Source organism: Etheostoma cragini, chromosome 6, assembly GCF_013103735.1.
Source record: "Etheostoma cragini isolate CJK2018 chromosome 6, CSU_Ecrag_1.0, whole genome shotgun sequence".
NCBI lineage: Eukaryota > Metazoa > Chordata > Actinopteri > Perciformes > Percidae > Etheostoma > Etheostoma cragini.
In genome coordinates, this window is record NC_048412.1 from 25,930,363 (window position 1) to 25,956,008 (window position 25,646).

The 25,646-nt window shown below is 38.9% G+C and overlaps 2 protein-coding genes across 5 annotated transcripts in view; one reads left to right on the forward strand and one right to left on the reverse strand.

Annotated features, from left to right (window-relative positions):
* Positions 1-7,917: 7,917 nt before the first annotated feature.
* On the reverse strand, positions 7,918-11,272 carry LOC117945845 (fucolectin-1-like). Of its 2 annotated transcripts, XM_034873580.1 has the most exons (7): positions 11,176-11,272; positions 10,871-10,938; positions 9,767-10,055; positions 9,062-9,216; positions 8,439-8,718; positions 8,092-8,247; positions 7,974-7,988 (listed from the first exon to the last, which is right to left on the reverse strand). In XM_034873580.1, the coding sequence occupies exons 2-6, from the start codon at positions 10,932-10,934 to the stop codon at positions 8,097-8,099; spliced, it is 939 nt and encodes a 312-aa protein (XP_034729471.1). In that variant the 5' UTR covers positions 10,935-10,938; positions 11,176-11,272; the 3' UTR covers positions 7,974-7,988; positions 8,092-8,096. The 2 variants fall into 2 exon arrangements, with proteins under 2 accessions (XP_034729470.1, XP_034729471.1); XM_034873579.1 differs by having other exon boundaries at positions 7,918-8,247.
* Positions 11,273-13,151: 1,879 nt separating this feature from the next.
* Positions 13,152-25,646, forward strand: part of smarcc1a (SWI/SNF related, matrix associated, actin dependent regulator of chromatin, subfamily c, member 1a) — a 28,699-nt gene continuing 16,204 nt past the window's right edge. For 2 of the 3 annotated variants that reach the window (XM_034873535.1, XM_034873536.1), the window contains exons 1-16: positions 13,152-13,413; positions 14,996-15,115; positions 15,255-15,340; positions 17,156-17,237; positions 17,463-17,555; positions 17,700-17,769; positions 18,000-18,069; positions 18,619-18,694; positions 18,994-19,119; positions 20,789-20,907; positions 21,611-21,744; positions 22,512-22,571; positions 22,718-22,755; positions 23,825-23,946; positions 24,801-24,872; positions 24,975-25,088. In XM_034873535.1, the coding sequence (XP_034729426.1) occupies positions 13,228-13,413; positions 14,996-15,115; positions 15,255-15,340; positions 17,156-17,237; positions 17,463-17,555; positions 17,700-17,769; positions 18,000-18,069; positions 18,619-18,694; positions 18,994-19,119; positions 20,789-20,907; positions 21,611-21,744; positions 22,512-22,571; positions 22,718-22,755; positions 23,825-23,946; positions 24,801-24,872; positions 24,975-25,088 (1,568 nt within the window). In that variant the 5' untranslated portion in view covers positions 13,152-13,227. The remainder of the gene's footprint in view (positions 13,414-14,995; positions 15,116-15,254; positions 15,341-17,155; positions 17,238-17,462; positions 17,556-17,699; positions 17,770-17,999; positions 18,070-18,618; positions 18,695-18,993; positions 19,120-20,788; positions 20,908-21,610; positions 21,745-22,511; positions 22,572-22,717; positions 22,756-23,824; positions 23,947-24,800; positions 24,873-24,974; positions 25,089-25,646) is intronic. The other variant, XM_034873537.1, reaches the window with a different exon arrangement.

The window sequence follows — 25,646 nt, forward strand, 5'->3', positions numbered from 1 at the left end:
TCCAGAAGCCTTATTTGAGCACACACATACATGTAGATTCATTTACATGTTAGGGGGAAAGATTAAAAATAAAAACTGCATCTGTGACTTCTCACAGAATCACAACTGAATTCACATCTTGCTAATAAGTCAGAATCTTATTAACCTAGAGTCCCAGTTTCTGTCATTATAACCATATATGTTATGTTTTAGGCCTATTGGCAGACATCCATTTAAAATGGAGCCTTTGCCATGTAAAGACGTGTCCTTCATGTCCACTGAAGTTTCTCAGCGTGCTCTCTAGTAACATTTGAGTGCTCCAGGTAGCTTTGCGTAAAAAATTTGCAAGGCTACTTTTACTTTTATACTTTAAGTAAATTTCCAAGCATGTACTTTGTTACTTTTACTTGAGTAAAGAAGTTTAATCAGTACTTCCACTTTTACCGGAGTATTTTTTAACACAAGTATCTGTACTTCTACTTAAGTACGGAAAGTGAGTACTTTTGCCATCTCTGATCACGACAAATTGTAGGTCTTACTAAATGCTCCAACATAATTTTTCTAAAGTAATATGTTCCCAAGCAGCAAAAAGCAAGTTAAGACAGCAGAATACACAGGAACTCTATATACTAGATGATCTAATGCTCAAAAGAAATTAAGTGTTACCTCGATACCTTGGCAGTCTGTTAGGAAAAAGCCTCCAAAACTGAGCTATTCTTTTGCAATTTATATGCGTCTCTTTCTTTACCTCTAATTCAGTCAGACCATGTCCAACCAATCACCAGAACTCAGATCATATTCATCTTCAACAGTAATCCAATCACAGCCCATTGGTTAACCCCCATGCACTTGATTTTACTTCCCAACGTGAGATAATTTCAGAGGTTATTTAAGTACATGCAGTAAGCATGCCAAAGACCACTCGGTTCAGATGCAGTTTACAGAAGCAGGGGTGTAGCACAAACTCCTGGGTCCTGTAGAAAGGCATTTTCTATTGGCCCATTCCCACTTCCACCGCTAACAACCTTTTGTGCCCTCCTAACATTCAGGCCCTGGGTACTCAATCCCCCTTTTCTCCCCAGTCCAATGCCCTTGTATAGAAGTATCATGTTTGACAGAGGAAACGTAAGCCCAACCTCCATCTGTTGTTAAGGGTTTAGCCCACGCATGGAAAGTTACCAACGCAGGAAAGAATTGAGAAATCCAAAGGGCCATTTCACATTGTCCGCAGCATGCGCTCCGCTCGCCACTAGGTTGTGTCCTATTATGTTTTCATTTCTAAATAAAATGTTGCATTTCAACAATATGTGTAATTTCATCTTTACATACATAAGTAAGAGATGTGCAGTTATTGCAGTTGGGTATGACGAAGCTAAGCTATGAGCCTAAATTCATCCTCATTCATTTATTCTCTGGAAAACCCTTCACAGGGACTTGGATTATTTAACGCGTCTGAGTGCAGGATGGGTCTAGGACCCGGTGGGATATGATGAGGGGAGTTAGTTAGTTTTGCGTCCAAGGTTTCTGTACAACCTCAAACTTGTGTCGCACACCTTTGGGAGATCACCTCTCGTCCATGTTCTGTTTGTGAATCCACGTGTATTCTGTGTTTACTTTTTTCTGTTTATGTTCCCCCCACACACACACGTGAATGTACGTCGTAGCAGCTCTTGCTCCGTCCCGCGGTCAAAGTTGAACCATGGTGAGCTTTGACCGCGGGACTTGCAAGAGCAGCGAAGCGGCAAAATGCTTAGTGACAATCGGTCCTGAATGCTGAAAACGTTAAGTCTCAGGTTTTTATTTTGTGCAATGGGGACACTCCCTGAAACTACTGTTTTATGCAATCATCGATCAAATGTCTGTTTCAACATTTCACATTTCTACTTCTTTTTACCCTCTGAAAATGCATAGTCCAACTCTCTCCAGTTTACATGCATCTCTAATTAATCATCAAGTACAAATGTATGGGCAGCAATGTATGTACAGTATGTATCATCACAGTGTTGCTGATCCCTGATCTGCTGACATGAGCCTTATCTACTGAACATTCAAGGACAAATACCAGTCCTCTGTGGTAAATCATCAATAAACAGAATGTACCATAATAAGATTGCACATAAACATCCCTATGTGCTCACGTCTAGTCATATTCACTAACAGCATAAACAGAGGCACTTAGTCTTCTTTGTTCATTTTGCAAGTTAAGGTAGGTTGTTGAATAATAATACTTTTAAAATATGTTTCATCATATGATATAAAAAATTCAGCTTGCTGTGCATTCAAAGTCAAGACTACAGTATACACAAAGTTTCTTATTTATCGTTGCCACCATGTTCATATCTATGCAGCTTGGTTATCTAACTTCTCTAACAAAGGTAGTCGTATTTCAGGGACACATTTAATACAGTAATAATGATGACAGGGTTTAGTCAGCATATATTTGTTATGGACTCTTGTCTGTTTTAACCAGAACAATGAAACCCAGTTCAGTTCTGCTTCTGCTGTCCCTTCTGGGGACGGGCTAGGCTCACACCTATCGTAAGTATAATCAGGCTACATCTTTGATATTGTTCTTATAAATTCCTAAAGTCCCACAACAGTGAAAAATGTAACTTGTTTATTGTTACTTCCCTTGAGTGTTTGAGCTTCGCTGTGCAGTATGATTCATGTGCAGAGTTTCCCATCAGAAGGCTGGTTTCACATTCCCCTGCTGAAAGGGAGAGGTTTCTCTGAGTTTACCAGATATTCAGTTTAAGAAAGAGTTTCTGGGGTTTTACACCATTACACGGTCTGCACAGTTGTCTTTCAACATTTGCAGCAGGATCTTTATCTATTAAGTGAAAACATTTAACTTACTACGCTATGAAAAGATATGAAATAGCAAATTTTGGTTGTTATTGAGCCATTTATCTAAGCTGTAAGCAGCTGTAATCAATGTATTTATAATATCAAATGAAAGTGTGACGATGTGAAAGAAAGAAGCCATTCATAGTAATGCACCTGCTGAAAATGATCACCTGCATTTGCAGCTCACCTCAGCTTCACAGTGCTCATACTTTTTAACTCCTTATTATAGACTTACTGTTTCGGTTCATGCTCTCATGTTGTTACGTTTGTTTTTTGCTGCATCAGAAAGATGTTTTTAGTATAAGAACTCTAAAAAGCCACCGTGCACAGAGACTAGCTAATCACTGCTACAGCGCCGGATCATGCACCCAAACTGTAGTAGAGACCAACTCCTGGTGGAGAGTCTTTTCATTTAAATAAAAAGAACCATGAGTTAACAAAGTATTTTCTTATTTTGCTAGGTGTTCTGTGATCTCAAGCATCCCTGGAGGTTTTACTGAAGCATTTCAGTGTAATGGGATGGACGGTCGCTACGTTAACATCGTTATTCCTGGACGAAGCGAGTACCTGACCCTGTGTGAGGTGGAGGTCTATGGCTCCAGACTGGATTAGGTCTGAGGTCTATATACTATAAAAATGATATTTTTCATTTCAGATGTTCAGCTGATGCTCATGTTGCAATTATAGATTCAGTTGTTATCTACAGATGGATGGACGTTCAAGCTTAGTAAACTAGAGACAGCAAAAAAGTAACCTCATTCCCAGTTAATGCGGAGTTGTGTGAAAAAGCGCCCCAGCCAGATTGTAATGGTGACAATGGTGATTCAGCTGATACATTAAGGTCCATCAGTTATCAATTAATGATGTCTATACAGAAATCAAACACATTTTCAGTGCTTTTTTAGTTTTATTTTGTATTGTTATGGACCTGTTTCCTCCTCTTTTATGTGGTCTTTTCAGCATCTAAATTGAATTCCTGCAAATTCAAAATACATTAGAATATTGCTCTAATTTCCTTATGTTGCAATAATTATTAAATAATGTTACATTAACTTTGTCTGTGTGTGAGAGTCAAGATTGCTCCATGTTGTTGTATTTATTTACATGTCATATTACTGAATTAAGATGTAAGAAACGACTACACCTTTTGATATAAAAAAGTCATACATATACTGTATGCACGTAGACAGTATGTATAATGACTTCATATATATATATATATATATATATATATATATACATATCAAAAGGTATAGTCATTTTTTACATCTTAACTTAGTAATATGATTTGAAAATATATGCAGTATACATGTAAAATAATCAAGAAAGATTCACATATACAGTATATATGTGCAGTATGTGTATATACTGTATATACAAAAAGTCATATTCATCACTTGACCTTTTGACCTTAAGTGGCTCCAACGAAAAGCAGAACTTCTGCTAAAACACAGATGATACGTTCAAGTGCAATTGTAAATAACACAGTGTTACAATATCCACGTTCAACCCGTTCATAAAGTTATTTTGTTAACAGCACTAAGCTAACCCGCAATGTAATGTCAGTTGTACTTTATTTATTTAATTTAAAGGTTTTCGAACAAGATACCTAAGATTCAAATAAGTGGTGAACCCCAGAATGGGAAGGACCAAGGCCAGTGTTGCCAAGTCCGCTTATTATAAGCAAATCTGGGCTTGTTTTTCTGAAAACAAAAAAAAAAAGTTAGTCAGCAAGCATACCCTGGGCCGTGTGCCTCATTCCTCAGAGCTAAAAGACCTCGGGACAATGAGTTGGAGAACAGTGAAACACAGAGTCAAGGCATTGAAGTAAAGGAGGCAGCAGTTATATGTCCCCATAGGCAAGAAAGAACACTCAATGTCTTCACTAGCTTTTAATATATATTTACATGTTTTTGAAGGATCAGTTATAATATACATTCCGTTTCAACACTTAAAATCTGATTTATTCTACAAAGCCAAGAGCTAATTATCACTCTAAGTGCCCAGGCAGGCAAACAATAATACAAACAGCCTATCTGTTCACTATGTACACAAAGAAAGAATGCACACAGCACACAAAACAGCTGTGGCTGCGTATACAAATGTATAGTAATGATTGCATTTTTATTCATCTCTAACTACCTTTTTAACATCATAAAATGGGGAAGTTTTGATACAATAGAAGGGAGTTCCATTTTTGTCTTCTCAGAAAAGAGGTTCTCTGTATCAACACAAATACCCAACTACTGGATGAATCATCCATGGATGATTGCCACATGAGGTTATGCAATAGCATCATCTGCCGTCTGCGATGTAACATATCAGCGTTATACATTTTGAACCTCCTCAGACTGAATCCAGTCTGGAGCCGTAGACCTCTACCTCACACAGGCACAGGTGCTCGCTCCTTCCAGGAAGGACGGTGTTAACATAGCGACCGTCCCTCCTATTACACCGCAAGGTTTCGGTGACAAATTCCGGGTGCAGGTTACATCATTAAATTAGTTGAATGTACAATATATTGCAATAATGTCAACTTTTATGATGTAATTTGCTTTTATAGGCTGCCTTTTGTTTTAAAATAAATATAGCTGTCCTTCCTGGTGAGACACAAACACAAAGATAAGAATTTAATGTTGCTGATATACTGCCAGGTGAATCACATAGGGCACAAGTCCTGTCTGATTAGATATTGTATACTTATCATTCTCGGGAAATTAATGATGATGCTCAAAAGACAAACAATGAAGTGTGAAACCACCAGAGAACAAAGGATTCACCAACAACTAGCTGTAGTAAATGTGTCAATTGTGTTGTATGACGGTATTTACAGTGTGCATGACAAAAATGTGCCAATTTTTGTCTGCAAAACAATTAATTATCATTTCCCAATTTATGTCACCTATAAACAATTGTTTAGAGTTTCATTTAATTTCAAAATTAGTCGTACTATTGCATGTTGGAGTTAACATAGGGCCTACAAGCAGCTTTCGACTTTGCAGAGGAGAGATCCAACAGGATGCTCATGCATTTGGATTCCTTAATTCAAAACAATGGAGATCCAACTCTGCTGTATAGAAATTGAGACAGTGGCATCACCTAGAGTTCACATTAAGTACATTTTTCAGGGGCAACCTCTAGCTCACCCAGTAAGAGTGTGCGCCCCATGTAGTCTGAGTCCTTTGCAGTGGCCCAGGTTTGAATCCGACCTGTGGCCCTTATCTACGCATCATCCCCCATCTCTCTCCCACCTTTCCTTCCTCACTCTAAAAGACAAGGGGGGACCGAAAAAGTAATCTTACAAAGCTGTTTGCAAAGACCAACACACTTTTAGGTGCACACAAGATATATATTTTTGTAAATGTAGGTATTACTTAGTCTGCACTCTGCATACAGAGACATGTGTTTCAGAGTAGTAGACTAGTAGTAAATATATTTTTTGCGTTAACCTCATTGTGTAAATTCTCACATACAATAGAATGAGATAAATCCAATCCTAACTAAAAACTATTTACTTCATAAGTCAAATGGTATTTGGATAACTTGTCATTTCAGATACGTTTGAATGTTTCTGTGAAATGTAATGTAATCTAACCTTTGATATTGACATCGTCACTAAAGAGCATTAATTAAGTTTCAGTTTAGATTTGTTCACCCTATTCCACATTACATCTCTAACTTTTCACTGAACGAGTAAGATGTAAGAAAGTTAGTGGTAGTTCTGACTGTTGGGTCACTTGTCTACACAAGTTTCCCCTGGCAGTCACCGAGTAGAATCAACTAGTCTCTCAGGACAAGTAGTTTGTGTAGTGTAACCCATATTAATTTGGATGCATACAATTCTTAGAAAACACTTAGACCGAGTTCTATGCACAGTTGTTGCAACCGGTTCCAGATGATGAAGCAGGACTCATCTTAAAATCCCTTATCATGTCAATTTACATTGTGCTTTGCATACTCCCAAACTAAATTACAATTATTAAATCCAATAAATCCAGATGGTTGCACCAAAATGAGTTCCTTTCCGAGGCTTTGTTGCAGCCGCACCGGGGCTCCGTGTGGGGCTCAGAGCGGGGCTCAGTGACCCTGTTCCGCAGCGCTGTGGAGGAAGGTCTGGCAAAGCGAGACTACACAATTGTTTTACCGGTCTTTTCCACAGGTAGAGTCATGGAAAATTCTTTAAATTAACTAATTTTGGTTTACAAGTCTTTGAGAGGTAGATAATTATTTTGCAAGTAGGAAACAAAGAAGGAAAGGATATCCTTATTACATGAATGATCAGACTTAGACTTAGACTTAGAGTTCTCTTTATTAATCCTTTTGGGATGACTCCCGCAAGGAAATTGAAATTTCCAGCAGCAGTTTTTGGCAAAAAGAATACAGTATAAAGAGAAAGAAGTGGAAGACAAAGACATAAAAAAGACATTTACCATAAATTATCATAAAGTGTTATCCTTTAGTGATCAATCAGTTTGTGAACCTAAAATAAAGAATTTAAGGTTAAACGTTCAATGTACTGCATGTCCACTTTACTCTCTAGAGCTTCTTCAATCTCACTTCAACTCTTCACTTGATCCTCACCCTTTTCCTGTCCACAACTAATATATAAAATGCACTAATTACTTACGTTTGAGGAATGTTTGCTCATGGAAACTACTAAATTATATCTTTGTGACCTTTTTTTTCAAAGTCTCTGGTGATCTTTTTCTTGAAGAATTTTGAAAATCTCAATCCATTCGTAGCTGAACAAGCATACAGCATGAAAAACAATCATCACTAACAAGTAAAGCAGAATAGTTTCACCACAGACAGTCTAATCAATTTTATTCTTGCAACATGTAAAGTCAATTTGAGGAATGTACATATATTTTCAGGTTACACACGTCTACAACTTAAACATGCCCTTTTATTCTGTTTTTCTTTTTTAAATGCTGCCTTTGTTACTCTTGTTAACTTTTTCTCCCAATCCTTTTAAAATAAATTTCTGTGAATGTGCCAGTGTTATCCAACCGGCTAATTTTCACCTGTAGTCAGTTACTTAGCATGCATGTCTTTATGGTGGGAGGAAACCACGCAAACATGGAGAACAGGTGAGCTCCACACACAAAGGCCCTGCTTGGGGGTTGAAGTGCAGTAGCAGCGGTGCTGACTACTGAGTGATGCACAGATCAACATCAAAGGAATGAGATCAATTTAAAACCAGACTTAATCAAATTTTAACTGAGAAACAGTTTTGTCCAGTTTTGTCCTTTGTCCTGTTATTACCAGGCTTAATCCAGTCTGGAGCCGTAGACCTCCACCTCACACAGGACAAGGTGAGCGGTTTTTCCAGGAATGACGATGTTAACGTAGCGACCGTCCATCCCGTCACACTGGAAGGTTTCAGTGAAACCTGGTGAGATGCTTGAGATCACAGCACACCTAGCAGAAGAAGAAATTCATTTGGTGACCCATGGAGTGATCAGAAGAATAAATGGATACCAAATTATTTGATGAAAAATACACATTTATGCCAAAAAATGAGTATAAATGTGATTCAAACAAACCCAATGACAGTGATCCATTAATCACAAACTGTAGGTTATAGCTGAAGTTAATGGACATGAAACTACCTGGGGTTGTTGTTGCCGTTGTTATCAACAGAATCTCCAATTCGAATCTCGGCTCCAGCAAGCTGCAAATTAGGATCATTGTAGTTGGTTATGTTCACAGAAAACACTTTGTGGGTTTTGCCCAGGTCCAGGCGCCACCAGGGGTTTAACTCCTCCAGTGTGCCACTGCAGGAACTCTGGGTCCAGATGCTGGCACGATTCCCATCTATGGCATAATATGCAATGCCTCCAGCATTCACTGATGATTGTGTGGCTTTCCCTTGTATTGCCAAATTCTCTCCTGCACACAGAACACATTCACAAACATCAGCACTGATAATCTGTTTTCCTTGATGCTTTCCGCAGAACAAAGTGTCCCCATCTGTGTCCGTCTCGAAACTCTTGAATTCAACTATTTGCGCATCGTTGGGAGGAGAGGTCATGGATAGTTGTGTGGATGCCTGTTTTTCTTCTTATTTGGGTTGAGACATGTGGTTTTTGATTAGATACCACTTTGCTATGAAGAAATCTATCAGGAGCAGGCCCATTTGCGTTACTCAAATGAATGCAGTTCAAACTCTGGTATGGTGCATCACCTAGAAAATCACATCTAGTGTGGCTTCAGCAACATGTTAGTTCCTCACCAGTTGGGGCCCGGTACCCGTAGACTTCCACTTCGCAGAGTGTAAGGACTTTTCCTGAACCAGGTAGAACCACAGTCACATATCGTCCTTCCACAAGTTTGGTAAAAGTAAATTTTAAAGACCTGCCTGCTGGGATATGAGGAATGACACCAGCCCTAAAAAAGAGAACCGAAGCAATGTATGAAGTTGCATTATAGCTGCAGTATTTGAAAGGTAAGAAGCAACATAATTTAATTAATAACACCAACAATTAATTTGCCATAAAAGCTTGCAGTATTTTAAACAGCAAAAAGCCACATTAGTTTTCCTTGGACCAAATTAGTAAAAAAGTTTTCCGCTGCTTTTTCCGTCATTTTTGTCACTTTTTTTTTCCAAGTTATTGTTTTTCCTTTTCCCAATGTTTTTGTCACTTTTCTCCTGCGTTTTTTTAATCTTTGTTTTTCCCCCGTTTTTACAGCTTTTTCCATGATTTCTGTCACTTTGTTTAACGTTCTTTTATAATTTTATAAAATATCCTATAAAATTGAATAAAACACCCATATTTAAATAAATTAGTAAACTGATAATTTATTTTACTTGTAAAGACCATCATATGGAACCATCCATGTTGTTTTTTTATTTCTGATATAGAAACTTTTAGAAAATCTGTCAAATTTGAGGGAGCGAGGGAGTGAAGAGGGATAAGAAGTCATTAGGTTCACTCACACTGGGTTTGCAGAACCCTGGTCTTGCAAAGAGTTGCCAATGTGAATCAGTGCCCCGTTGAGCCTTTCTGCACAGCAGTCATTTCTGTTGGTGACGATGATGGAGGTGACGATGTAGGACTCCAGCAGGTCCACTCTCCACCAGGGGTAGGTCTGTGCATCAGTGTGACTGCATGATCCAGCCCTGAGGTTAGATTCACGGTTCCCATCAATAGCATTGGAGGCAGCTCCAAACGGGTCCAACCCGTAACGGGTTGACTGGGTCGCTTTTCCACGCAAGGCCACATTTTCTGTAAAGGAAACCATTGAACTACACATTAAAATGTTTGGTGAAAACCTGCAATTACTCATGTGTAAACCTCCACACTAGTTTTAAGACACCTGCTATACTTTTACCTATTTTGTCTCCCAGCAAAATTCCTGAATCTGTGATTCAACAAAAATATTTTTTATTTCAACTGTTGGACACAAGATGTCTCCAACTTCCCTAAAGAGTCCTTTCCAGTGTGCACTGGAGGCTTCAAGCCTTCACATCACATTTGCGTAAGTTGCATACTGGACCATGATGAAATTCAGCCTTGGTGCAGAATTACAGCTACTAGACCCAGTCCCACAACGACCTTTCCTTAGAATGTGATATTTCAGAGTCTGTAGCTTTTGAGGAGGAGAGGGGTGGGTGGGTGGGGAGGTAGTGGCTTGGGGTGTGACCTTGACCAACTGCCCTTTTTCTCTTTTGAAAGCCATTATGTCTCTCTCTCATGGGTGGGCCATATTCTCTGGGTGGGCAAAGTAGAGAAACGGGAGATAACCTTGCTCCTTATGACATCACCTTATGACCTCATAAGGAGCAAGATTCCAGATTGGCCCATCTGAGCTTTCATTTTCTCAAAGGCAGAGCAGGATACCCAGGACTCGGTTTACACCTGTCACCATTTCTAGCCACTGGGGGACCATAGGCAGGCTGCCTTTGTTAAAAAAACAGTAAAGTTAAATTTTCATGCCATGAGACCTTTAAGTAACAATAAGCAAAAGAGTTTTGAGTGTTGGGCGGGGGGGGGGGCTTAAATGTTTTACAACAAAGATATCATCAAGAGATCATACTTACGATAGGTGTAAGCCGAGCACGTCCCCAGAAGGAACAGCAAAAGCAGAACTGAACCGGGTTTCATTGTTCTGGTTAAAACAGACCAGAGAGTCAACAACACAAATACACTGAAGGAGAAACATTGTCTTCCATACTGTACTGCATGAAATAATCCCTGACCTTGTTACAGAGGTTAAATATCAACACTGCATACAAATATTTAACTGTTGAAAAGAATAACTGGTGGCAAAAGCCACCTGTCAAAAACGAATTATCTCTCCATATTGTATATCTAAAAGCTAAACTATTGAACTACAACAACATACCTTGACTTGCGAAATAAACTCAGAAGAAGACGAGAAGCCGCTGTTGATGTTGTGTTGGTGAATATGATTTGGTGTGGACCACACAGGCATATTTATGTGTACATCTTATCATACCACATGCTATTGTTTATTGATGATTTACCACAGATGACTGGTATTTTAAGGTTTATTTCGGCTGTAATTTTTATTTTATTTTATCTGGTGCTACCTTTGTTACTGTAGATAGTCTACACGATTTAATAATTAATTTCCCCATCAACAGCTACTAGCCTACTTATCAACCCTCATGATGTCTCCGTTTTTAAAGTTTCTGTAGCAGAAATTTTGATTTCTTTCAATCATCTATGAAACTTCCCAATACAAATTGAGGATCAATTCAACACTACTACTGACTTTTGGGTGTTTTATTCAATTTTATAGCGTTATTCTGACTTCGACAGTCTGTGATTATCCAAAAACGTTGATCAATGCTATAAAAACATTGAAAACATTGAAAAGAGACAAAAACATAAAAGGAAGCAAATTAGGGAGAAAACCTCAAAGATGGAAAAAAAAATGTTTATTTTCACTTTTGACCCAGAAGGACAACACAAGGGTTAAGTCATATGCATGCAGTCATAAAAACATAACAGCTCCTTAAAAAGGTGTCAACTACATGTAAATGTTCTTATCCTCAACTGACACAAATGAAATTCTGCGTTTTTCTTGTTTTCTTGTCAACAATTAGCCTCATGACCAGACATGATTTTCTGAGCTTGAGTGATCTTTAAGGTTGTGAGTACAAACTGCTTCTCGTCTTCAGCCGTGGTGCGGGCCGCATTAGATCTCAGTGGAAAAGGTAAGCATGGACTCAATCACAGCCTGACAGAACTAAAGCAATCCCTTCCGTTGGTCCTTTTTTGATGACGGAAATGGTGTTCTCCACTTTAAAAAAAGAGGAGATGGTGTAAACCTGCTCCACCTCATGGCCTTAGATGTATCAAGACATAAACTGTCTGCAGCCAGGAAGAGTCTAGCATCAGCTAAAATGTAAGGCAGACGTCCAACAGTTTACTTCAGTCCTACTTTTACGATGTGTTCTGAAAAACGTGCCATTAACTTTCTGTTTACTGTCAATTCCCAAATAATTACAATTGTCCTTCCTGGTCAGATAAACACAGAGATAAAACAATATATCATTGTTACGGAAACGCTGCCAGGTGGACCATATCGTACACAACCTCCTTGTTTGATTAGATAAAAAAGGCGGACAAACTATCGAAGTGTGAAACCACATGAGGAAAAAGGAGAATAGGTAAAATATAATATAAAACTTAACTAGCAAAGCAGTATAGACAGTGAATTTTGTGTATGCATGTGATCGTTCAACCATTGACATTTGAAAAGGGTTTAGGTGCCAAATAGTTGGATTAAATGGACATCAGTAGACATAATTGTGATGGAAGACATGTGCGTTTTTCTTTCCAAACAGTAATAAGAGAAGAACGTGTTTGTTATTGCAAAAATACATGTACTGTATGTTTTAAAAGAGCAACACATTAAGGCAGGGGGCAAACGTGATTTTAATAAACAAGGCATATGTGATTAGGATCAAACTAAGTCAACTAAACTATTATAACTAAACTATATGTAACTATTATAACTATATAACTAAACTAACTACTCAAAAATAAATAAATAAATAGAAATCAGTTTTATTTGTAACATGAAATTATATAAGGTGTAAGGTGTAATTATAGTGAAATGTAAGTATATATGCAGTATATATGTATCTTAGAATCAGAATCAGATCAGAATCAGAATCAGCTTTATTTGCCAGGTATGAGGACACTTACGAGGAATTTTTCTGTTTTTTTTAATTAACATACATTGCTCTAGTTACCTACATTTTCCATATACACTATATTAACTGTCTATGCTGTTAACGAGACTACGATCAAGACTCGCGAGACTTAAGTGTCAAAACGTTTGCGGCTGCGCAAAATCATTCGAAAACTTGCACGGTGAGCGACGCCGAAGAGGAGAAAGACAACGCAGCGAACAAAACACACAATGGCGACGGCGGCGACAACGGCAGGCGGAACGGGCTCAGGCGGACCGGCCACCGGCCCGGTCGGCGGCGGAACGGCAGTGGGACGAAAGAAGGACGGTGGTCCTTCCACGAAATTCTGGGAAAGTTCAGACACGATTTCCCAGCTCGAGACTGTGCGGCAGTGGATCGGAAAGCACTACAAGAAGGTGAGCTAGCAAGCTAGCTGCTCTGGTTCTCCATTGAAATCAATGACGGCCCGCGTCCCGCTGGCACAATGGAGCGATGCTATACTAGCTAGCAGCCGCCACACAACAACTTACTCAAGTTAAGGTTAAAGCAGTTTATTCAAAGATGTACTTGGTTTGCCAGTTTCAGATGGTAGCCATTTAGCACATGTTTGTGTCAGTATGCAACAAATAGACTGGCTTTACTTGAGCGAAGCTGTTTATCTTTAAGGTGACTAGCTAGCTCGCTGTTAGCTAGCTGACCGCTCATTCAATGCCGTTTCCAATAACACACCTGCGGCGAAAATGTTTACGACTGAGCGGCAGATGGAAGTTGCAGCTACTGCAGTTGTTCAACTTATACTGGCAGCTTTTCTCATTTCACAACATTTTCACGAAACTCTATGAGTATTGCCAAAGGCCCGAGAAGCTAACTGTTATCACGGGACACCGAGTAATCAAAATCACATAACTAGTCAAATGGAAACAAACCCTTGCCATTTTATTCCTATTCAGATACATTGTATTCATAAAATAATCACCGGATCACTGTGTGCGTTTTGCAAGCACGGTTATAGTTTCTACTGAAGAGTGAGCGGTGTTGAGTTTTGTCAACACAGCAGCATACCAGACTGCAGGCTCCACTCAGCCACATTTAGCCAAACAAAGAATTGTCTTCCTGTCTCTTCATGCCCTCATTCAAACCCACTGGCACGCTTCAGCCGGTTATGTTAAAGAAATCAGTTACCTACCTAATACACCTTTAAACTCAGAACTAAACATGGGAACAAGCTTCTGCAGAATGTCAACACAGATGCTTGGCTTGAGTTTATGTGCTCACTGTACGTAAAACAGATAAGTTGGACGTATTTTAATGCTAGAAGTTGGTCTCCTTGACACCGTCCTTGTTATAAATAGACCAGGTCTTGTGTGAGCTTTCACCCTTTTTAGTTTTGGCCTGTCCTAGTTTTTCATAGCGAGACCTCCTTAGTTTTGTGCCAGAGCAGGAGTTTATTTGTGGCCAGGAAAAGAAAGTAATGTATTCATGAGACTTGGTAGATTGCGGGACCTGTGACAGCAAATATTCAATTCAGTTCAATTCAATTATATTTATAGTATGAAATCACAACAAGAGTTATCTCAAGACACTTTACAGATAGAGTAGTTCTAGACCACACTCCATAATCCACAAGGACCCAACAGTTCCAGTAGTTTCTACAATATCTACCTTGTTGAAGAAGCTTAATGGCAACTTGTCCCAATCTTTAAACACAGCACCATACCAGACTGTGCAGGCTCCACACTTAAAGGAAATGTACTTGTACTATGAAATGAAAATGTGAATATATTATTATATTAGCTAACATTTCTGTGCTTTACTTTTTACATTAGAGTTGTGATATTGTTTTGTTCGGGACTAATTGTGTGTGTGTGTGTGTGTGTGTGTGTGTGTGTGTGTGTGTGTGTGTGTGTGTGTGTGTGTGTGTGTGTGTGTGTGTGTGTGTGTGTGTAGGGTTATTGGTTTGTGTTAATAAATGTATTTTTTTTCTCTGTCTTGTCCCAGTATGTCCAGAATGACTCCCCCTCCAGTAAATCCTTGGCGGGCCTGGTGGTCCAACTGCTGCAATTCCAGGAGGACGCATTTGGACGCAGGGTCAACAATCCTGCTCTTACCAAGCTACCTGTAAGCACAACACATGCTTTTTATTTCTATTCAACCACATACATTTTGTGGTGATTGTGCTCTGTGGCGTTTCTAAAATCCATGGCTAACATACCCTCTGAGCTGAAACGTCATACCCTTATTGATCTTTTATCTTCAGGCCAAGTGTTTCCTGGATTTCAAGGCAGCAGGTGCTCTCTGTCACATCTTGGGTTCGGTGTACAAGTTTAAGAGTGAGCAGGGGTGGTGAGTTGACCCTTATTTAAACTCTCACATTAGGGCTGCGCAATATTTTGTTTCATCGTCTACATCGTGATATGCGTGATAATCACATCGCACAGTGTTAAGATGTTAATGCTACAACTTCTTTGCTGCTTGAGAAAAGAAAAAAAAATATATCACTTCATTATTCTCCTTTAACATGATTGTTACCATTGACCCTTTCCTTTAAAGACAGGTAGCCAATAGCCATGTGGGCAGCGTGTGTATGTGATGTAACGGTAATCAGACAGTGTTTGTAATGGGAAGTGAGGCTCTCCGTATGTTGAAAAGTATCGTAAGCAGCAGCTGACACAGTGATGCACAGGCTTCTTCATGGATAGGGAAGCTACAGTAGCCAGTTTTTCATGGTTGCTGCAAAGACAAACTAAATTACCTGATTAATGCAACTCAATCACATCTTCCGTGCCATTTTTCACTGCAGAAAACTGCTGTCAGCCAGGCTTAAGCTAATATAGTTAGCCTAAAGAAACAGTGGGTCCGTCCGTCCTAACTAACGCTACGGTTTGGAGCCGCAATGCTTGAAACATGACACTAATCTACAACAGCAGTCTAACATAATGTAATTTACTCTGATATAAGTGTTATTGGATACATAGTTTGTTGTTAGTGCGTGCGTGCCTGCATGCACAGTAAACCACCAATCACAGTGTTGATCAATTCATTAAACTACCAAAGCTGCTAGTCGACCACAACCTGAAGTTAGAGAAAGCAACAGTCATTATTAATATCATACACTACAGCCTGGATTGAGAGTATTATGAATACTATGGTGTCATGTCATTCAATCTGTGTATTTCTACCTAAATTCCCTCTCCAAAATCACTTCAAGAGAGTAGTCACAGCGCTTACTTGCTTTGGTGTCTGTAAAGCATTAAAGTTCTACAAAGAATGGTTCACATAAGAAAAGTTCCATTTTTATTTTCTATGTAGATACACTCTCCTACAAAATGGCCCCAGTAGTAAAAAAATATGTATTATTTCCAATTAGAGCTATTTATGTCATCTTGTAAAAATTAGTTTTTTTTCATATTGCAATATATATTGCAGGAAACAAATTGCAATGTCACTTTTTTCAATATTGTGCAGCCCTTCCTCAGGTAGTCCTGATATGTAAACCAGTTTGCCTTATCAAAGACAAGACAATGAAGCTCCTGTTAAAGTCAATTTTATAACAGCCCAATATTAGAAATTTGCCCCAGAGGGCTTTACAATATCTTCTTGCTTTCACACTTACAAATTGTTTTCACTCTTACAAATTATTAAAGTTTTAAAGACCAGTTATTTCATGGATCCAGGATACTTTGCATCCTGATAAAGTTTCTGTGGCCTTTAGAATTAAACTAATCCCATATCATCACATACCCTTCACCATACCTAGAGATTGGCATGGTTTTATTTCAGCTATCCTGCTTTTTTAATTTCAAAGGCTAAGGGAACTTCATTAGGTTGCATAGTATCCTGGATCCATGAAATATCTGGCCTTTCATAATAAAAATCTGCCTGTCTTTATGGGAATTTAACATAGGGGTGTCTGTACTAATGCCTCCTGTAGTTTAAGGAAGACCATTTAATTACGATACATTACTCTTTCGCAAAGAAAATCGGTGTCCTTAAAGGTTGGATTCCCCCCCCCCCCCCCCCTTTATTTTGTATTCCTCTTTTTAGTCAACTTAAGCAGGGGTTCTCATGAGCAGCACTGTAGCTGGTATTTGTTCTGTACTTGACTGCTGCAACCACATCTCATTCCATGTTTTACTGTTCTCTGTCAACCATTCCCAGGCGTAGATTTGACCTGCAGAACCCTTCCCGGATGGACAGGAACGTTGAAATGTTCTTAAATGTAGAGAAGAACTTGGTCCAGGTATGACACACATGCTGTCCATGCCAGCTGTTAACTGATGAACAGCTCGGTGTCCCCAATTAAGATTTCTGCTGCAGTCTGTTGTTGTGTATTTGGTTGAACAAACTTGTTTGGTCTTATTGGAATGATCCTCCATATGGAGAAAGAAACAATAAGTAGTTTAGTATCAGTTAAACTGACTAAAGTATTGCTTTGGGTTCTAACTTAATGTTTCTGTACTTTTAGAACAACTGCTTGACTCGACCCACTGTCTTCCTGTCGCCGGACATTGAGCAGAAACAAGCCAGTAAGCTCAAAGACATCATCAAAAGGCACCAGGTAAGCTGTAACGTAGTATGTCAAACTGTCCAATGAAATAATTTCAATGTCAGTGATGTAGAGAGGCTATTTTATTTTCTAATGGCAACCTCTGTTAAATCTGTCTCTTTGGTTGTTTATTATTTTTCTCCACTCTGTTTCTAGGGCTCCATTACTGATGACAAGTCAAAGGCCACCCACCACATCTACCCCTCTCCATCCCAACATGAAGAAGGTAAGGGTAGAAGTATATCTAAAACCAGTATTTATTAATTGTACTAATAAAACAAGTTAAATGCATTTCCTATAATGATAATACTTTACATATAATTGTAAGTAAATATGTAACTGGTAAACCTACAAATTATTTTGAAATATTAGACATGCTGTCCGTGTAATACTCAGTATTTCGTATAGTTTATTGGCCAATGTGTATATGTCAGCATTTGTTTGTGTGTGTTGCAGAGGAATGGCTTCGCCCTGTCATGAAGAAAGACAAGCAGGTGCTGGTTCACTGGGGTGTGTCCCCAGACAGGTGAGCAGAGAGGGGGATAAAGAGGCAAACAAACAAGGCGCTGAACGCTCAAATATTTCTACTCATACTGCACACATTTTTGTAGAACCAACTCTCAACATTTTTTTAATTATATTTCTTTAGTTTGTCATCAACGACATATTTCAGAATGATTATAATCGGTTAGCAAAGAAGGAGGGCAAACATGATGCTCCAGGCTCCTCTGAAGGGACTAAACAGACCCAACATTTCAATTTCACTGAAAAGTTAAACAAACCTGAGAAATAAGAGAGGGAAGTGCTCAGAAAGATCTTTTTTTCAATGTTTTTTTCTTTTTCTAAGTTCTCTACTTTTTTGGAAGTAGATTCATTTGAATTGATGTTTAGTTAGATAAACTCGAAATATGTGTGCCATACCAACAGTGCTGTAATTTTAATTGTGTTTAACCCAGATTTATTTTCAATACAGAATGTTTTTCATTTTATTAAGCATTTTATTTTTATATTTATTGAGCTGTGGCATGTCAGTTCATCAATGTTGTACTCACTGGCCCATTTTTTATTCTATTAGCTATGATACCTGGGTGTCAGCCAACGAGGTGGATGGGGATGTGGAGGACCCCCCCAACACCGACCGACCATGGAAGGTGAGCAGTGAGGAGTACAAGCAGAGAAGGAAGTGTCAGCAAGTTTGACATCTGGAAACCAAAACAAAGTTTTGGTATTAAAAAAAATATATAAGAAGTTAACCCATCAATTACATTTTAAATGTCTAGTTCATTTTTGTTAATAGTTTCATAATATACAATAAATGGAATTTGGGGGAACAGTGTAAAGAGATGATTTGATTTTAGTAGAAGAAACAAAAGAAAAATAATTGGCACAATAAGACTTGATCATGTTGAACAACTTGCCTCAACCTCGTCTCCATCACTCCCCCATTCAGGTCCATGCCAAGTGGGTTTTAGACACCGATTCCTTTAATGAGTGGATGAATGAAGAAGACTATGAGGTAGACGAGAACAAGAAGCCAGTCAGCTTCCGCCAGAGGATCTTCCCCAAGGAGGAGGAGGTAGGTATTTGTGGTGTGTGTGTGTTAGTTAGCCAGTTCAAGAACATCTTGAGTCTGAAAGGTACAGCTTAAAACAACTGTGTTAATTGTCAGCAGCAACTTTTCTGATTTCTCCCACGTGACAATAACCTGGCATTAGCTAACCAACAAAAGAGACTAATGTTCAAAGTGGCTGTAGACTAAGAAAGAAATCAAAAATTGGATGAATTAAGTACTCTATGGAAAGTTGTTGATGAATGGCATGTGTAAGTGTATTTTGATGCAAGTTTGTGTAGTTGCATGTGGCTGGACCCTGTGGATTGTGCGTTGTCGTTCTCCTTGGTCTGCGTCTAGCCTCTGTCAGTCTGTTGCCCATCCTTTCCAAACCTTTCCTCGCTCTTTGTCTCCTAATTTACTTCAGGGTTTCTGTCCATGTTTGGAAAATTATTTTGAACAATAACTAGGATTTATAATCTAAATAAAATCTGGTAAACTAAAGTAGGTTCACTAGCCACAAATTACTTCACATGACAATTGCTTTCACTTGATTGCAATTAGATGTCTAGATGTTACATTTTTGACTTGATTTATTCACTGTCATCCATGAAAAAACCCTCACAGTTTCTGTTAGTTTAGATTTAACTGGTCATGCCAATGTTGCAATGCTCCCAACTAATGGTGAGAGCTAAAAGAGCAGATTATCTGAAGCCTGTTTGATTCAGAGATTTGCACACTGGTGGAAAAAATAAATAAATCTAACAACCAGAAACTATAGTATGTAGTTGGGCTGCATAATTAATTGCAATTTTATCAAAATCGCACTATGGACTAGTTCAATATCCAAATTGCAGGGGGGGTGCGCAATTTTTGTTTAAGGTAAAATATGTCAACCCTGTAAACTAAGGCCGGCTACACACTGGCTGCGCCACGCAACTGTGACGTTTCTGTTGTGTGTCAGCTGCGTGGATTTTTTGATGTCCTACACACCAGAAACGTGTCTGGCGACACGCTGCTGCTAGGTGAGGGACAGGGACAGCTGTCTCAGGACAGATTCAAAATCTAAAAAATAGGTAAATCGTAAATATACAGGAAACCAATTTGATTAAAGCAAGATATAGTCAACAAAATAGGTTACAGAATAGTTTTTTTTACATATATTTCTGCATTGATGTCAAAACCTAGACTTTCAGACATCATATCATTTATTAATTTGTATTCAAGTCAAAAGGAAATATAAACACCTTTTCCTACTCTTTTTGCCTTACGGTCTCATAGAAAATGGGTGTTATTTTCATTGAAAATGATACAATAATGATCATTCCCTCCAATATCTTGAAATTGTATTGCAATCACTTTATTAGTCTAAATAATCCTAAATAGATTTTTTCCTCATATTGTGCAGCCGTAGTATGTAGGTGATTTGTCTGCTAAAGATGAGCTTCCACCACTATGCACGAATCACGAAGTGAAGGTTTGGGTTGATGATAAACTATTTCAAGATAGTGAACAGTAGACAGGAACCCTGGTTGTCTTCTCCACCACCACAGCATCCTCCCCCCCCCCTCCCTGCTGTCGTTCTCCCACCGCTTCCCCTCCTTGTGTGTGCAACCGTTCCATCCTCTCATTCTGCGGCTCTTTCTCTCATCCTCCATCCCTTGCTCCCTGCGCTGCACGGGGTTTGTCTGATCAGTCTTCCCGTACACCCGATCGCAAGGAGCGCAAGGCCAACTCTGCCAGCAAGAAGAGGAGGCGCTCGCCCTCGCCACCCAGCACTCCGGCCGAGTCCCGCAAGAAGGGAGGAAAAAAGGGGTAAGGAGGCCACTTTAAATATTACTCTTAATAGCCAGAGGTAGAGCTAATTATTGAAGTTGTAAAATAAAATATAAAATTGAATTAATGTAGCACACAGGACTCACTAATTTAATTAATTAATTTGACAGGGACAGTGTAAATGCACCAGAATTAGACCAAATACTATGTGTACCAGTTTGCTATAATTCAGATATTAGGGGAAAAATAAAATAGTACAAATTGACATAACAGACACAAGTGGCCGCACGGTTGGGTTGAGGGAAAATACATATTCTTATTAATGCTGACACATCTGATGTGTTATGAACCAGTTTTTTAAAATGTTTTTTGAACAGTGTGTATGTGGTGAGTTCTCTGATGTTCTGAGGGACAGAACCTTAAATTTGAATTTCCTTAATCCGCTGGGCACTGTAGTTTTAAGCAAATGTCACTCAAACAAGAGTATATTCCTTCGGATGTCACCAAAGGGTCTATGCACTGGAAACAGAAAATAACTGATAAACAAGATGTTGGCAAAGTTTGGACTTAACAATATTAAGTCCAAACACAATAACTGAAGTAATTTGTGCTGGTGGCTTCATGGTCTGCTGATGGAAAATAAAGCTGAGGGAAGCTGTCTGGAATACCTTTGACACGCTTCATCTTGATATTTGGCTAGTTTGAGCTGCTTGCAATAATAGATTGTTTTTCTTGCGGTCAGGAACCCGGGTCCTCACTGGAAGCAGCGGCGGGGCCACAGAGGCGAAGAGGAAGACACAGAGGAGGACGTAACCAAGGACATGGATGACTCCTCAGCTGGTGCCAGCATGGAGGAGGGCAGCATGTCCAAAAATGGTAAATGCCAAGGGTGTTTGGTTAGTTTGGTCAAAATGTAAAAAGAGAAATACAATCCCATGGTGACTTCTTCACATGATCTGTTTGGTCCAAAACAAAAGCTATTAAATTAGCAATGATGATAAAACAGAGAAAATCAGTGAATATAAGCAATAATGTCTTAATGAGGTAATAATCTATTATACAATTGGTTACAACCAGCTTCATATTAGCCCAAAATAAAATTAATACACGTACATTATTTTTTTCTATATCGGATTTAGAGTCAGTCATAATTTATTTTCAGTTCTAAAATTTTTGGTGGGGTTTCTGTAATTCCCTTTGAGGTTGTCTTACACTGGGGCATGAGGATGACAGAACATCAACGCAACAACAATCCTCTGTCTCTCTCACACAACACACACACACACACACACACACACACACCAAAACACATCCACACCACACCACATCACATTGTCTCGTCAGAAAAGTAGAAAAACGGCCTGTGGATAAATGAAGCCTGATTTGTATTCTCCTTATAAAACCTTTTAAAACCAAACACACAATCCTTATTAAAAATGTTATTTTTGGAGCAAGTCCCATCTGGGATGTTGTGTCCTGTCCCCTCCCCCCCCCCCAAAAAAAACATACCCTGTCTCTAATTTTTTTGTCCTCTTTTGCAAACCAGAGTGCTTGTCAATGCCTCCATGCCCGCGGCCGAATTTAAAAAATAAAAGAAATAATCTTTGCGCTTTTTCATCTTTTCTCTTTTCTTCCATTCACAGCTAATTCAAAGAAAGACTGTGAGAGTACTCCAGTGAAAGGAGGGAATGGGGCCGACTTGGGTAAGTATCTATAATGGAATTGATATGTGGAGTTGTGTATTAAGGAAATTAAATTCAGAAGAAGAAATGCATTTTTAGATGGTTTTCAAAAGGATTATTTGTCCTTGTGGTGCTTCTCAACTAAAATCAGATTTGACTTTTTCTAGATGACATGGAGGACGACTCTGTGCTGTCTGGTGGAAAGGTAAGATGAATGATGACTCGGACGGTGTGTGTTGTTTGTGGACCACAAATAATCTCCAGATATTATTAGAGCTTAAAGTGCTGTTGTCACAGTCAAACATATTGTTGGTAGGGCGCCAACAATCTGCAATCAGAAAACGTAGGGTTTTTAATGGTTCAGTAAAAAAATGTAGAGGATCTTCACAGTTCCAGCCCCCAGAAAATGTATTTGACGGAAAAAGGCAATGTGGTGTGTGTGCGTCACAGTTAGAGGAGAGCAGTGTGTGTCTGTTGCCACTGACCCTGCATGGACTGTGTGAGTGAGAATGTTGACATTATTTAAAGGTGCAATATGTAAAACTGACAGCTAGTGTTTAAAATAGTTACTGTAGTACAAATTCAAATGACTGGAGATAGTAGTTTCCCCCACCCCCTCTTCCCCAGATCCGACTGAGACGGCAGCATATACCACAATGTTGCTAGACACTTGTCTCCCATAGCCAGACATACTTCACAGCACAGCGACTTAGCTAGTAGGACTGCAGGATATGGGTAACCAACTCGGATGCTCTATCTATTTAATTCACTTTGGGTGTGAATGCTGAAATTACATAATATGCACGTCCCTTGTAGCTGTGATAAATTAGCCTGAAGCTAATGCTTACCTGTCCAGGAGAAATTAGCCAACTCTACGTCTTTTTAATGCTCTAAGTTGAAACATGCCATTTTTTTTTAGGTTGGGTAGAATCTATCTCTGTTGATCCTGTTCATTTGTTTGTTGCTTTCATGGCTGTACTAATGTTACAGCTGTAGCGCGCTGGGTTCACGTTGTTACAGGTTTATCTGCCAACCTGGCCTGACTGGCAAGCTGGGCAGTTGATAACAACACACAGGCAAATTTCAAAAGGAGAAAATACTGGCATTAGGATTGTTGTCAGAAAAGATAGTATTTTGACTTAATATCTGATCTTTCTGATCTGATATGACACATTGGGGTCAATAGAGAAAGTGAAAGTTTGTATTGGCATCATAATGCTCTTCCAACAGAAGATGTATTGATCATGCTGACCTGTCTATTTTTCTTACTGCAGGATGATGAGGAACAGAGCAAAGCTGACATCAACCGACTGATGGACGCTAGCGAGGACAATGTGACTGAACAGACTCACCACATCATAATACCCAGCTACGGTGCTTGGTTTGACTACAACTGGTAAGAGCTGGGGAAGGAGGATAAACACAAAACTACTACACAAATGTTACGCCCATTTTCCAGATTATTTTTGTGATAAAATCTGACTCAAATATTGTGCTATAATGCTGAATTTAGTTTTAAGAAGGGCACCAAGGCTATTCTTATCTTTTGTTTTTTTATTTAAACCACTAACTGTATTTGTGTAGCCCGACAAGCCAGAAACTCCCTGTTGGTAGGGATCAATCCTAGTGCCGAGATAAACGGCTGTCTTTCAAATTCCCTCTGCACATAATAGGATAGCGCTACAACCAACCAGAGCAATGCTAGTTGATAGATTAAACTAGTGCCGTATCCGGTCGGCAAAACTCCAAACACATCTTCCTTTTTTAAGAATGACTTCAGTGCTTAACTCCAAGTCTTCCAGAGTAATTTAGTAAGTAAGTAAGTTCCAAAGCCAATTCAAAAGGCCGTTGTTCACCAGCACCAGCAGCCATCTTCTTTGTTTTTAAGTTGTAGGGAATCACGCAGAACCATCCCAACTGTGCCGTCCTTATGTTAAATACAATATGTTATTGGCCTGACCAGAGTTTGTTTTTCCAGCTCCCAAGCCAGTGGAGAGTTGTTAGACTGACCCTAGCTGCAAATGACATGCTCTGCTGCTCGGGTGCAATTTCTAGGCTATGTCTTGTGCACTTAATATGAAAAACTTGTTTCTCACTATTATGCCTCTCACTGTTATCAAAAATGACCTTAGGTTTAACAAGATTGCACATTTAAATAGTTAAACAGATTTCAATATAGCGGATAAAAAGGAACCACCATTTTTCTTATCATTGATTAAACCAAATCTTGGATTTGTTTTTATTTGCTAGCATCCATGAGATTGAGAGAAGAGCTTTGCCTGAATTCTTCAATGGAAAGAACAAGTCCAAAACTCCAGAGATGTGAGTTCATACACCCACCCATCATCCAAACAAGGCTACAAATGACACGAAACCACCAGGCACATGCTCATCTTTTTGTGGTTCTTCTCAACTTTTTATCAGATACCTGGCCTATCGCAACTTCATGATTGACACTTATCGGCTAAACCCTCAGGAGTACCTCACCTCCACCTCGTGTCGCAGGAACTTGACTGGGGATGTCTGTGCCATCATGAGGTGAGAAAAGTATTTTTTTTTTCTTTCTATTTTCTAAATTGAGCAAAATACCCATACTAAAGTAAATACACAAACTTAGCTCCAGATTCCTTCCTTGTCCCACAAACAAACTTAAAGTGGTATTCAAATAATCTTGAGCTATTTAATAGATGACTAGTGGTTAATCAATAGTTGTTATAGGTTTATGTCATATACAAAACAGAAATTGGCAATGTTTCCATCTATTTGAAATAAGCCTGCCAAAGATTTATGTATGTTGTATCTTGGGGTGTACAAAAAAGTCAGTACTCATCAAGAATTGATTCAAATTCAAGTCATAGAATTTATTTATTTTAGTTTTGTTTTGCCGTATATACTATCGCATGGGTAAAGTAACTACATTTATATACTGTGAATTGTTTTTTAATTGAGAATCTGTTTTGAATCAAATCCTTTACTTAAAAATCGATATTATATCGTGACATTTTCTAAATCGTGCACACATAGTTGTATCCTTTTCTGACATTGTATGGGGTTTTTTCAAATGGAATTCAGTTGCTAACTTACAAAAACCCATCT

What these genes read in the sequence shown, in the direction of transcription:
- LOC117945845 (XM_034873579.1), bottom strand. Translation starts at nt 10,934, where the DNA reads ATGAAACCCGGTTCAGTTCTGCTTTTGCTGTTCCTTCTGGGGACGTGC. An exon ending in GTGCTCGGCTTACACCTATC is followed by an intron (nt 10,056 to 10,870) that starts GTAAGTATGATC and finishes TTTCCTTTACAG; the next exon opens with AAAATGTGGCCTTGCGTGGA. An exon ending in AACGGCAACAACAACCCCAG is followed by an intron (nt 8,248 to 8,438) that starts GTAGTTTCATGT and finishes TTCTTCTGCTAG; the next exon opens with GTGTGCTGTGATCTCAAGCA.